The sequence below is a fragment of the Tetrao urogallus genome, assembly GCF_951394365.1.
Source record: "Tetrao urogallus genome assembly, chromosome: 7".
In the NCBI taxonomy this organism is placed as follows: Eukaryota; Metazoa; Chordata; class Aves; order Galliformes; family Phasianidae; genus Tetrao; species Tetrao urogallus.
Genome location: NC_136820.1, coordinates 29,925,249 through 29,939,763, shown reverse-complemented (window position 1 = coordinate 29,939,763; position 14,515 = coordinate 29,925,249). Strand labels below are relative to the sequence as shown.

The window sequence follows — 14,515 nt, the reverse complement described above, 5'->3', positions numbered from 1 at the left end:
AGGAAACAGGCTGACTCACAGCACACTGAGATCATTTCTTGGATTGCTTATGAGTGTGAAAATGTAAAGTTGACATTATGGAAGCTATGAAGCGTTTCTTACATTGCTATAAATAAATCACTGGTATTGACAAGAAGAAATTAAATAAGTACATGATGGGAAATAAGTTCTCTTATGAGAAATACTATTTCTGCTTTAATCTTTTAAAAATTTCTTTCCCTTTTAGGGTTAATGGAAAGCTGGTGGCCCTGAAGGTGATAAGGTTACAAGAAGAAGAAGGAACCCCATTTACAGCTATTAGGGAAGGTATGTGTGGGAATGATTATACTTGTTGGGTTTTTTTGTTTGTTTGTTTGTTTGTTTTTTGTAATTTTGTTGCACTTCTTATTGCAGTGCAGTGCTATAGTGAATAGCTTGGGAATTCAAATATGATTGTGTTCTTTGTGGGAAGAAACTTCGCTGCTTCAAAAACAAAGCCTGTAGTGTGGGAGCTCTTGTTAAATAATGCAGTTCTGCCTCTGCTGTGGCTTGCATTAGATTTACTATACCAATGAGTACTTAACAGCACAGCAGTGTTTAAGGTGGGTGTGAGAAATCTCTCTGGAACATGAAGAAGCCATATAAATGGTGTTTCTTGTCCAGGGGGCAGCAGGTTAAAATGAAGGTGGATGTAATTTTTCATGTACATGCAGCATGAAAAGAAGAAAGCACTTATTAGTAAAGACAATCAGAAGATCGGGTCACAAAAAGTAAAAGTATCATAAAAGCTGTGTGTGGTTCAGGATAGCTTTTGTTTGTTTTCCCTTCCCTGTGGGCTCTGACCTTTGGGGCTTGGGAATAACTCCTCTCCTGCTCACTCTGAGAGGTCTGTCATGCCTTCTGCTCTGCTCCCTTCATTCTTCTTGTCAGCCTCATGCTCCTAGCTGACAGCTGCGTGATTTGAGCTGGGCGTTCTTCAGCTCCTCTGGAGAAATTGTTGAGCCTCCTCTGTTGGATGGCACGAAATATGAGCTTTGGTAGAGAAATAACAAACAAATTACCATCACACTGCTGACTCAAACTCATGAAATTAGTCTAGAGCTGGAGAGATGGAGACTTGCAACTTTTGAGGTGTCATTTAAAATTGTGTTGACTATCAGCATCATTCCAGCAGCATACCAGTATGAAAGACTTTGGAAAGAGATGTACTACAACATCTGAAAGAGACATATCTACGACTACGATAGCTCTGGCTCATGTTACCATACATGCACTTTTTTTTTTAAAAATTAGGACAGCACTACTACACAGATAACTAAAATTAGAATTTGGACTCATCTTCAGTGTTATTTGCCCTTTTCTAATTGTCCCAGACTAAATTAAGGGACAAGGCCCCTTAGTCAGCCAACACAGCTCAAGAAAAATCTGCTCAACAGTCTCTCATTCTTACTTTTTTTTTTTTCAGTCTTATACTAATCACTTACACTAATCAATACACTATAAGAGCTTATACTACCATTTCCTTTTAATTTCCCAGCTATGTTGATGAGCATGCTCAAGGTGGATTAGATGCTGCTAAGGGGATAGCAATAGCTTCCTTCAGTTCTAACAAGCCCACAGCTGTAGCATTGCTGTCAAATAATCCAAGACTGGCACACCACTGTGGAAATTATCTTCCTAAAGCTACACTTGTAATGTACTGCTCCTTACCTTTCTAACCCTAACATTTTTGGGGTGACAAAGTCAAAACAAAGAAAACAAAAGCAAGAGTTTATCCAGGAATAGATTTTTCCCCTTTCCATTTTATGTCTGGGTTATCTGCCTTCTACACAGTACTGGTTGGACTTTATTTCTTCTAATAGTTTCCACAAATGTGAATGAAGTTCAGCTACCCAGGAAACAAGGTCACTTCTATGCATGCAAAGAAAATCAAACAATAAATCCACTCTTAACCTGATTTTGACCTAGCCTATCCAAAAGTCTACAAAAGTAAAAAAAAAAAAAATAAACAAAAACACTTTCATTAGCCTAATAATCTTTGGCTCTAGTCCCAGCCTAGATTAGTGTTTAGAAATACAAGACATGAGTATACCCCTATCAAAATCAGTGACACATCACATGCTTAAGAAAATATACATGAATTAATAACCTTAAGAGCTTTGTTAGACAAGAGCTTTGTTTTATTAATACTAAGTATAAGAATTTTAACGAACCATAACCACAGTGCTCTAGGAAGAGCTAAAATGAAATCTCCTTCAATGATAGCATGAACATTGTTTTCATGCAATGAGATTCTATAATTAAAAAAAAAATTCAAGTGTAAAATTCTTGCTCCCAAGAATATTTATTTATACTGAGCTCATACAACAAACTATCTACAAAGGAAAAAAAACCCACATTATTCTGTTTTTTACAGTTATAACATTTCATCTTTCATCCAGACCAAGCTCTCATTAAAAAGCCTTTAAAGTGTCACTAAGCAGGCATAAGAAGGCTTGTATGTACTACATTCTCTTATTAAATCAGTACTGTATCAACTAAAAGACTGAAGAATAGTAAACATATTTGAAAGGCAGGCTCGTACACCTTGAACTCAGCATTTCAAACACTGAACACTGTGCTCGTAGCCCTCTACACACCTCGTTATCATGGCACAGCTGCAGGAACAGGCAACTCCCAGAAAAAAAATGTAGATCAATATGAATAAGTGTGTGAGATCATTCAATAGTTATGATTTAAACAAAGCATAGCACAAGGACTACAGAAATTCCTTTCTATATTGGCCACCCACAGTTTTCCCTCCTTTGTAGAAGAGCTGCCTTTAAAATGCAAAATATAGCACAACCTTAAGGTGGGTTTTTTGAGCACAGGATATAAGCCTCAGTAACCTGAGATATTTGGCCAGTCTGGCCCCAGGCTGGCTCAGGGCACCTGCAGACAGAGCTGAATGCACGAGGGCAGAAGCAAGGGACAGTGAAACTGCAGGTCTGGGACTTTGGCTGTGATGCCTATGGAACCACACCCCTCACATCAGGGTCTACACTGTGGTGATTTAATGCTTATTCCCTAATTTTCTGTCAGTGTAAGGCAAATTTAGGCAGAAGTTTGTTTGTAAATTGAAACTACTGGATGCTGATTGTTTAAAGTGGTGTAGAATGTGTTTTTTTGTAAAACGGTGAGAGAAAATAGCATACCTACATTGTGTTCCTACTGGAATGCTGTGTAATGTTAACTGGGGGAAGCTATAAACTGAAATCTTCAATAGTGGCCATGCTGAAGGAGTTTTGTAAATGTCTGTGCACAGGAAAGCATATTGTTACTCTTGTGACAGATACAGAATGAAGCTGAACGGAAACCAAAAGTAGGAGGAGAAAAGATTAAGAGGAATAATATGATGTAGAGTTTATATATGGATTATGTGACTGTGGAAATAAACACTAACTTATCTGAAAAAGAAAAGAAAAGAAAAGAAAAGAAGAAGAAGAAGAAGAAGAAAAGAAGAAGAAAAGAAGAAGAAATAATAAACAATCAAACATCTAAAAAATACCAACTTACCAGAAGCAGGGTGAGAAAAATCATGATTTTTCAACCTGCCCAGGTGAGATTTACCTAGAGCTTCAGTGAAGAATTTCTGCTTTCACAGTAGCTGTGGTTTTCTGTCTTCTGCAAAATAATAAATATCAAAGCTGAATGAAAGTAGGTAAACGGAGCTTGTTTGTCAGCACTGCTTGGCTCTTTTCCTGAATTTGTAGAACAAAATTCAGAGGTGGACTTTGCTAAGAATCTTTCAGTTTGCCCAAGTCAGTTGTATCCAATTAGGCTTTCATTTAGTGGGGTGCAGTTTGCAGGATGTTGTGCTCTGAATTTAACCCAGTCAGTCTAGGACAATAGAATCTAATTCTGAAGAGCCTGAAACTAAAAAGAAAAAACAATGATTGTATGTATGTATATGACTGAATTAACCTAACCAGAATGTGGTGCAGGTTTCCCTCCTGTCTGTACAACAGCAGATTATCATTCTATCCAAAATGTGCTGCAACTGTGATAGCTGAGACAGTATGGAGCCTGGCAGTCATCTGCACACTATTTTCTCACATGAACTAAATTCAGTAGAATACAGATTAGCCAGTGATTGGTTCTCTGTGTTGTGTAGTTGTGTTTTATTCTTTCACTGCAACCCTCATTATTGGTTTTTTAGAGACGCCTCAGCAGCAGAGTCAGTGTGATTAAATCCACTGCAGCCAGCAGAAAAGTTCAATGACCTAAACTTTATCTCACATATTTCATTCCCTTAATTTCCTGTAATATCATACTTTCATCTAGGCTAAATACTGAACTCCATGATGGGTTATAAATCTGAAAGCAACTTGACTTACTATTCCATAGTTATTGTCTTTGGTTTCAGAGTAATAATATTCCTTTTAGCCTGCAGGACAAAGATTCCACTTTTTAGGTACATATGTAGATAAGCACACCCTGGTTTATACTACTATGACATTGCTTGTGCAGTTACTTGGGCAATAAAATGTTTTCACAGAATCACAGAATCACAGAATTGTAGGGGTTGGAAGGGACCTCCAGAGATCATCGAGTCCAACTCCCCTGCCAAAGCAGGTTCCCTACACCAGGTCGCACAGGTAGGCATCCAGGCAGGTCTTGAACATCTCCAGAGAAGGAGACTCCACCACCTCCCTGGGCAGCCTGTTCCAGTGCTCCGTCACCCTCACCGTAAAGAAGTTCTTGCGCATGTTTGTGCGGAACTTCCTATGCTGCAGTTTCCAGCCGTTTCCCCTTGTCCTGTCTCCACTCACCACTGAAAACAGTCTGGCCTCGCCATTCTGCCCCCCACACCTTAGATATTTATAGACCTGGATCAGGTCCCCTCTCAGTCTTCTCTTCCCAAGGCTGAACAGACCCAGTTCACTCAGCCTTTCCTCATAGGACGAGAGTTTTTCCTATCCTAATCATGAATACTGTTTTGTATTTGGTTTCCAACTTCCTCCTGTGGAAATATTGATGCTTCTTTATTCTTCTTAATGTGATTTACTATTATTAGTAAAACTTTATTCTATTGTTTTATTATATAGGTATGTTTTATTTTTGATAGGCCTAAATCATATTTTGAAGCATCATCTAAACCAGGTACGCTTTGAAGGTAATTTGATGCTTTGCCATCTAAAGGTCACAATTAAGCAACTTTTAGTTTATTTCTCTTATTTATTATTATTTTTTTTACATCTTGCTAGTGAAGTGTACTTGTATTTTACATTCAAAAGTGTTGCTGTGAGAGAGTGTCTCCGTGCCTTTGGTTTGACAGTTGTCCAGATAATAGTTTTTCATATGATCCAGTGGAAAAAAGTTGTTGCTTTTTCACACTGATGTGAAAAATAATGTGTAAGTGCCTTGGGAACAGCCTCATGTCTTGTGTTAGACAAAGAACACAAGATTTGCTTAACAATTTTCTTAAAAAATATAAATTAGAGAAAAGTTCACTGTGTATACTGAACTTGTAGGGGGAAGCTCAATGTATTTGATTGCTGGTATAGAACTACTGTGAAGAGAGGCTTAATTCCTGGTCACAAACCAACATCAGAGTTTCAGGCCTCCTTCATCCTTACCTCCGTCTTCCTTTTTCTTGCTTCCCTTCCATGCTACACCTTCTTACCTCTTCCTTACACGATAAACCTGTCTGGGAATTGTGAAAAATTTCACCAGCAGGCACATTGCAATTTTGAAATGGAAAACACGTAGTTTGAATTTCTTCTTTGGAAATAATATAAATGTACATTTTTGTATGCTGTTTGTGAAATCTTGCTTGTACAATTATCATTCTTAACACAAGTCCAATAGACTCTCACCCCTTAGAAAGGGCTTCACAATAGCATCCTCCTAAATGAAAAAAGGAATACCTGAAGGGTGTTCAGTAAGGAAATCTGAGTCCCCCTTCATTGTCCCAGTCTGGACAGACTTCCCAAAGTTTGGAGCTTTTCTGAGGCTTCTCGATCCGAATTTGGTTGTGCGAAAGGGATAAGTCCTCTTAAAACTGATGCATAGTAACTGCCAAGTGAATATTACAAAATCAGCTGTTCATTGAGAGAGGCCTCTTGGCCAATGTGACTGTGAGATTTATTGCAAAAAGTTCCTCATAAGAGCACAATAGAAAATACTGCTTTGTAGTAAAAATACTGCAAGTCATGTAAAACATTTATGCTTTTATATATATCCAAAAGTAATACATCTGTACTTGTACCTTCTAAGGAAGTGCTACAGAAGGTTATATTTTTACTCAGTAGATGCACTTGTGATCTCATACTGAAATATTATCTGAAAAAAGCAGATGAATTATTGTACTTGTATTGCTTGTATCCCAGTTCTGCGATTCTGAACTGATATGTAGCATAATATTCTTTACAAATTAAAGTCAGCCAATGACCTCATGGCACTAGCCAGATGACTGGGATAGACTTCCTATTCGTTACATGAAGTTGTATCCTGTTGGACAAGGGCACAGAGAAACAATATCTGCGTATTTCTGGAGTCGTTGGTCAATCTGCTGCTAGGAGACATGGAAATAGGAATTGGAGTCCATTCATTGTATCTCAGTAAAGAGTAAGTTACTTTGTTGTTTTTTATTTTTTTTTCTAAAGTTAATCATCCTTATACCAACAAACAAAGAAACAAACCACATGTCAAATCTATTCTACCTTTTGCGCAGTAGTTTTTTTACTTTTAAATTATTTTTATTAAGGAAGCTTGACAACTGGTTTATTGTGAGTGATAGGAGTTTGGAGGACTTTTGCATTTCCTTCATGAAGTCCAGTCAAGAAATTTCAATTTCCATAACTGAAATGCCTTAAAGCTTCATCTGTGTTTGGCTCAGCAAGCCTCAGGGAACTTTAAGAAATTATGTTTAAGAGTGTGGGGATGTAGCTATTCTAAGCATTCACATCATATGAGTTATGATAGAATTTTGGCCTCTTTGTTTTTAGAGGCGGAGGCTAAGTTCACTCTCCCTAGAAGCTGGATTGATTCAGAGCTCTGAAGTAAAAAATAAACACGAGCTTGGCTGTAGATTTGGGTACTTTTTTGTTGCCTATAGAGTTGGCAAAGCTGCAGTCTTCTGCAGGCTAAATAGCTACAGCTCAATTAGCTGTAAAGCCAGTGCAGTTTGTAATCATAACAGCTTTGTTTCTCAGTGTTGTTAAAAATAAAGCGCACAAGCCAAGAGCCTCTGGGACAATGTATTACTGAATATTTAAGGTCAAGAAGTATTCAGAGGTAAAGAAACTCCAAAAATGTTTTCTCTCTGATCTCTGTCTGCTGTGGCCATCCTACAGCGTTACATGAGGTGTATGCTGCCTTGAGATAAGAGAGGAGCACAAGATTACAGAATCACAGAATTCTAGGGGCTTCCTATGAGAGATTCCCATATAAGGGTGAGCTGGGTTTTGAAACCTACAAAAAGGGTCCTCCTGTACTCTTTATCACAAAACAGAAGTTTTTAAATTCCCAAGACTTTTGGATGGTACTTATATACTTTTTCAGTGACGTAGAGAAGTGTATGTTCTTTTCTACTGAACATTAATAATAGAAAAGTAATCTCCAATTTTTTGTTAGTTTTTACAACAGACTCTTATTTTGTTAGGTCAAATTTTTGACCATGCTTGATTTGTGCTTTCTTCCACATTTGAGTTTGTTTGATTTGTTTAGGCCTCAGAGAAACATGTTGGATCCTTTGCTCTGTACAGCTTCAGGGCAGCTGAAGCTTCCACCTCGATGTTACTTTTCTTTTTTTTTACATATTACTTTTTTTTAACATTTCAGTGCATGCAAACTGTGTTATTCTCTCTCCTTTTTGGTGTATTGAACGAAGGCTTCTGTCTATGTGCAGTGCTCAGAAGGGGTAGAAATTGAATAAGTCTGTCCTATTTCTTTCTTTGTTCCTTGCTATTCATAGACTGAACATAACCTTTTTTTTCCCCCCTCTTTTACCCTCTAATATGTTAGTCAGACCCTTCTGGAGAGTTGGCATTACATAAATGCAATATAAATGATGACGTTTCTGTTTGGGAATCATGATATAAATTTTGAACTCCTATATGAACTCATATCATGTGGGAAAAGTGTCATGCTTTTCTAACAGTTGTAAATGAAAGTTCCAAATTAGGCGGCTTCATAAAGCTAAATATGTTTCACAGAGTTGTTTGCCCCCTCCCCATGTTTTTGCTGTAGGCTGCTGAAGCTGAGCACAGCTTTATTGGTTGAATCTTCATTTAGCACTTTTGAAGTGAAGATGTGACCTTCTGCCTTTCTTTCTTGGGCGCAGATAAAGACAAAAGAATGTGGTGGCACTTTAGGGAATTATTATTATTATTATTTTTATTTATGTTATCATTTCACCATTCAGATTCCTTTCTTCATGGCTGTTACATTTAGTTTGATGGCAGACCTTTCAGGCTCTGCCCTATTTTTGTTGCAGAAATTGTCAGTATTCACATGGAAAGTGGTGGGTAAGGGATGTTGTGCTAATTCCAGCACTAGGAGCTTCAAAATCCATTCATTCAGGGAAGCCATTGATTCCTCTGCCTAACTCTGCTTACACCTCACCTGAGCTCCATCTTGGCCCAGATGGGACATTCTGCTCCAAAAAGTTTCTTCTGCTCATAAAATCTGTTTTCTTGCCATTTTAAGGTGTGATTTAGAACTGTTCTCTGCTGTGCTGTACTTTTATGACAGGAAGGGTAGGAAAAAGTGGCAAATAAAAAATATAGGAAGATAATAAGAGGGGTGCAATCTTTTCTTCATACAAAGCTATAGCACATAACTAACTATACATCTTACAGAAACCTTGTGCAGCCCTCATGGCTTTATTGCTTAAGTGGAAGTGGGTGAGCATGTCTTTTTATTCTATATGCAAATTTAATCTCTTTTTACAGCTATACTACAGCCATAAAATGGAGAGCTCAAGTTAATCTTGCTCAGAGTAACATCAACTTTTTCTCTGTGACTATATATCCCTTGGTATGCTTTGACTGGGGACAGAAATACTAATTGGTTGTTAATCTAAGTGAAGGTTATAGTAAGTTCTGGCATCTCTGCTTGAATTGATTAGAGACCTTTGAGGGGCACACCTTCCAAATACCAATACCATCCATAGTAAGCAAAAGCATGATATCATCTGGTGTCTCTTAAACCTAGCCAATTCTTCAGATTGTTTTGTTCTTTGATATGTCTCCCTTTTATGAAAGGAACAACCTCAGCAACTGTACTGTTTAGCCTTGTGACTAAAATGGTGACTTCAAATCTACGTGAAGCTGTTCGTCTTTGTCGAGATCTTTGTATGTGTTTTCTATCACTGCCATGTCCTGAATTTCAAAAATATCTGAGCAAGATATTTTATACTTTTCTCATGCAACTAATAATAGGACTAGAGGGAACGGCCTCAAGTTGTGCTGGAGAAGGTTCAGCTGTTAGGAAATACTACTTTTCTGAAAGGATGGTCAGGCACTGGAATGGGCTGCCCAGGGAGCTGGTGGAGTCACTGACCCTGGAGGTGTGAAAGGAATGTTTAGACATTGTGTTGAGGGACATGGTTTAGTGAGAACTATTAGTGATAGGTGGATGGTTGGATTGGATGATCTTGTAGGTCTTTTCCAACCTTGGTGATTCAAAGATGGCAGTTCAGCATCTGAACCAGTTAGCCGTAGTTTTCTCCTTAGCTTTTGTGTCTAGGCCTAGCTTCTGCTAAATGCTGTAGGCTCAGATGTCTGGGTCAGGCCCTTAGGGAGATAACATCGGTCTTTTTCCGCACTCCTGTTTTCCCTTATGCTGAAGACTGTACTGCAAATGTCTTAGTTGTATTCTCCAGTTGTTGCTCGTGTGGGAGATTTATCACTGAGGACGATTGAAATATATAGTTGAAATAAAGTTGATATACATGCTTCATAATAGAATCTCTTCTTGCAGCAACAATGAATTTACTGCTTTTGGTCTTTATAATCAGTACAAAGAGAGCAGCATTTCAAAATCAGAAACTGACCTCTACTGTCATCTTCAAAGAAATGAAAATGAATATCCACATTATTTTTCTTGGGAATATTCCTCCTGAGTAAGCAATACAAAAAAGAAACTGATAATTCATTGTATTTTTCTAGGATGAAAGGGAACTGGATGGTTCAGAGACTGGTAATAGGGTATCCTGACCTTCCACCTCTGACCCATTTATTAACATATAAGACGTGATAGTGGTGTCTAGTAGTTATCAGTGTGGGATATAGTCTAGAGCTGTAGAATTTGTAATGGTGCAATTTGTGAATTTTTAAGGTCTGGGCCACTTGGCACAAAGCTCAGCAGCTTCCCATCTGGTAGTGGATTTAGCTGAAGCCAAATGAAAAATGAACAAAAAAAAAAAGGAGGAAGCCTTGTAAGTGAGGATCTATTAGCTGAATTTGGTGATTTGTGTCAGCTCTGATTTGATACAGATATTTGTCCTTTGGTGAATGTCACTTCAGAAGTACTTTAATTGATGCAGAAGTCATACTGACTAGTTTTCTTTGCCTATTAATCTGGGATGTTAGAAAGGCATTAAAGTGAATGAGACTGCTGTGGATTGTGACTTGAAAAGATGCTCAAAACTGATTTTATGCATTCAGCTTTTTGCTCTTAATCTCCCGAGGAAGACACCCTTTTTTGTTTATAAGTGACTTAAACTGAGAGCTAGGAATGTAAAGCCCTCTTAGCTGTACAGGTCAGGTAATTAAATACCAAATGTCCTTGGGCTTCATTTAGTCTTAATTATCACCTGATTTTCCCTGTGCAGAAACATTGAGGGAGGTCACAAGGATGATAGAAAATCTATGTACCTCCAAGCTAGTCTAATAGGCAGGGTGATAGCAGTGTTGGTATGACTGATTTCCATCTGGAAACATACTTCCTGCCCTTCTTATCTCCCAAAATGCAAGAGGACAAAGTAGTTCAAATCACTCTTGTAGCTACAGACTGAAAAGAAATAAAATGAAATGAAAAGTCACTAGGTCAATTTTGGAGTTCTAGTTTGGACACAATTGAAATGTGCCTCCTTTTATGTAGTCTGCCTAAAATTTTGTAACTAGAAGAAAATATAATGTACAATACTTTTCATAAATGTCAGCCTCAAACGTCAGGATAAATCACTCACACACTGCCTGTCCGTCTGTTTCTTTGGAGTGCAGAATGCACGCTTGCTCTTTTGTGTGCTGTGAAGTCTGAAGCAGTGTTTAACATGTTTTCATGTTAATGTTTTCATAAGAATATGTGCTGGATTGTATGGGGATTTTATTTAAAAAAAAAACAACCCTGAGTATTTAGCACATTAAGCTCTGGATAAAATTTAGCTTTTGTTATTTTGGTTTGGTTTCTCACAGCATAGAGGTGTTGCACTGCTGCCATTAGGAAACTGTCAGTTCTTGAAGGGATGTGTAACTAAACACAGACCCAGCAGGTTGTAGGCTCATTGACAAAATCTTGTTAAGAATTTCCACACTTTTCAGGTTACTTTATCTCAATGTACTTGTGATCCTAAATGGTATTTTTTTCAATTTTTAATTCTGTGTTTCTCAGAAAGTCTTGGTTATAAAACTGACATGGTTGAAATGCTGGCTTTGCATCAAGATTTCTGACTGAATTACCATTTGAATCACTTGAGGCCCTATTCACAAAGCAGAGGATTATTTGCATAATCAAAAATGCATTATTTTGCATGTCAGTGGAGAAACTAAGGCTTAGAGCAGCAGTTCACAAACAAAATTCAAGTTACAGATATTGAAGTGTCTCTGTCTGTATGCTGTCATCTCTCAGCCCTGCTCACATAAATCTATCTAAAACAAAAGAAAAAATTTTGGAGCAATGCATAGCCTTCATTCAAAGTCTGTATGGGATTAGGGATAGGATTTCTTACTGTCCCAAATGTGCATGAGAACTGGGGACACTTTTAGGCCATATTGTTGCAGGAGGATAGATGTCTTCCTAAAAATATGCTCAGTAAAAAATTATGAGCTTGAAAATTGCTCTTTCTATCGAAGAGGTCAAACTAAATAAGCTGTAAGTGTATATGTCTGTGGATAATGGGTTCAAGATTTTCTTGAACACTTTTCTGTCAGATTTCTGGCCACTGGTCCAAGGGGCTTATAAATTGCATTCATAACCTTTGCATCTCCCCATCAGCCAATGCATTTGTTTTTTTATCCCTTTTTATGTCTGTGGACAAGATGTTGGATGGAATGCCTCATTCAAAGAATTCATTTCTTTGACTGTAAATAATTCCTGATCAGAGTTCAAGGGTGTGAAGCAACTTCTTATTTCTCTGAGGTAATAAGAAACCTCTGGGCATTAAAAACCAACCAACCCAACTCACATCCCTCCACCCCTCCCAAAACCAAGGGATTTTGTTTCTTTTCTTTCTTTCTTTCCTTTTCTTCCTGGAATGAACTTCTGATACATTGCTGCTGTTAAATCAAGTTTTCCAGTCAAGTTTGGACAGCCATACTTTTAGTTCTACAAAGAAATTTGCATATATTATTGCAACTTCTGATGTTTTGATGTTAAAACAAGTATGATGGGATCCATGGGATCCAGCCTTTTACTGGATATCAACTAATTAATCAACTAATTAAATAAAATTATTAAAGCATGGAATGAGATATTTTCACCAGTTTTGTGACATTTTCAAGTCTTAACTGGCTTCCTTTTAGACGGATTGAAGGATGTGTATTTTTTTAGAGTAATGGACTTAGAGCTTCCTTAATCAGTGCTGTTTAGTTTTTATTACATTCATTTGAGGTTTAAATTTAAAATTTAAATAAAAGAGACGTCAAAATTAAATGACAAGCAACTTGAGTAATAGATATGCTTCTGAAAAGAGAAGCTATGGTTTTGAGCCTTTAGTATCACAAGGTGAGCTTTTATTCAGTGGTTTGTTTTATTTAACTTGAAATTATTCCTATGGAGTATAGGCATTTCTGAGGTGCAGATGGGAAACTGCCTCAATCTCTGCTCTGCAATGAGCTTCTAAGTCAAAGCAACCATGGCTCGTCATTAAGAGGAGGAAGTCCTCTGTACGTTATTTTGGAGCTGTCAGCAGAAGGGTGTTTTTTCCTCCATGTTTCATATGCCCAAGATCCATGCAGAGTCTGCTGTTTTTATGGCTGACTGAAGTGCATAAAATTGAAGTCATTCAGTTTCTCATTTGTTTATTTAATTGCAAAGGCCATTAACCTTGTAAAATCATTGACAGAATTACAAATCAACATCTTTGAGAATTATGCAAACAAGTTTATAAAAGTTCCTTGAATGAAATGAAAGCCAAACCGCAGCAAAGGATGAGGCCTTATTAACAGTGCGTATTAATGGCCAAGAAAATATTGGAAAAAAAACATATATAATATGTTAATAACAAAATTAGCGGATAATTTTAATGGCAATGGCACCATCCCAGTTACTACAATGTGTAGCACTCATAGGTTAAGGTTAAGAATACCTTTGAGATAAAGGTACCTGACTGTAATTTATTCTCAGATATTTTATGTGTATCTTGTCCTGTTCACGCAGAAATTTGGGTGATAAATGTGCTTCAGACCAGGTTTGTTTGTGTGTAGAGATCTCATCTGTTTTGAATATTTTCAGTCTGTCCAATGTAAGCATCCTAATCAGCTGGAGGAGAGGCATTTTGGTGGACCTGCTGAAGTCTGTGATCTGTCATCACTAGGTTGCTGAGCTCTAATTAGGTATAAATGAGAGATGCTCTCATGCCTGCTTCATGGGCTGATCTTTCCTTTTTCTGTTGGGGAATATTTTTGTTCTGCATCCAAACTGCTGGTACTGTTTGAATTGTTGAACCGAGGTGGCAATTTAGGGTTTAGCACTTTGAGTGTTAGCACTTTGGCTGCCACTGTTTTAATGTGTATGTCTGAACTGGAATTTGCTCTTAGACTTTCGGATGCATTCAGTTCTTGATTTATTGCCAAAATTTTCCGGCGTGTGTTGGAAGAGGAATTTGGTGTTCCTCATTTACTAAGTTCCTTCAGAGCTGCAGTCTATTGTTGAGGAATGCCTGAAGTAGTATACACACTAATTAGCTATGCTGGTAAAGAAATTCTTTAGTATCTGAGAGCATATATTTCTATCCTAATTGCTGTGACTTTTTTTCCTGGTTCAAGTGTTCTCTTAACAGAGAAACTTGGCCCTAGAAATTTGGTGGTATTGTTGAAATCATTCTTCAATTTACTCACAATAAGTAAAGAGCTCCAAGGACTTCATAGTGCCAGAGCTGTGTTTTCCTGCATATTTAGGTATTCTCACTTCAATTCTAGAGAGTAAGAATGTGTTTGACCTTTTGTAGTATGCCAAAATACTGTTCCAAATGAACTTGCATGAAGAGAAAACTTCATGCTTTCCAGAGAATTTTAGAGGTATAGAAGCCATGATGTTTCTGTTAAGTTCCTAAACTGTGGTCATAGCATTGTCACCAACACTGGAAGCATTCAACTTTTGTTGCACAGCA

At 37.5% G+C, this 14,515-nt stretch overlaps 1 protein-coding gene across 1 annotated transcript in view; it reads left to right on the top strand.

The window, feature by feature from the left end:
• Positions 1–14,515, top strand: part of CDK14 (cyclin dependent kinase 14) — a gene marked incomplete at both ends in the record, with an annotated part of 240,919 nt that overhangs the window by 95,789 nt on the left and 130,615 nt on the right. The window contains one exon of the mRNA XM_079538094.1: positions 227–306. Within this exon, the coding sequence (XP_079394220.1) occupies positions 227–306 (80 nt within the window). The remainder of the gene's footprint in view (positions 1–226; positions 307–14,515) is intronic.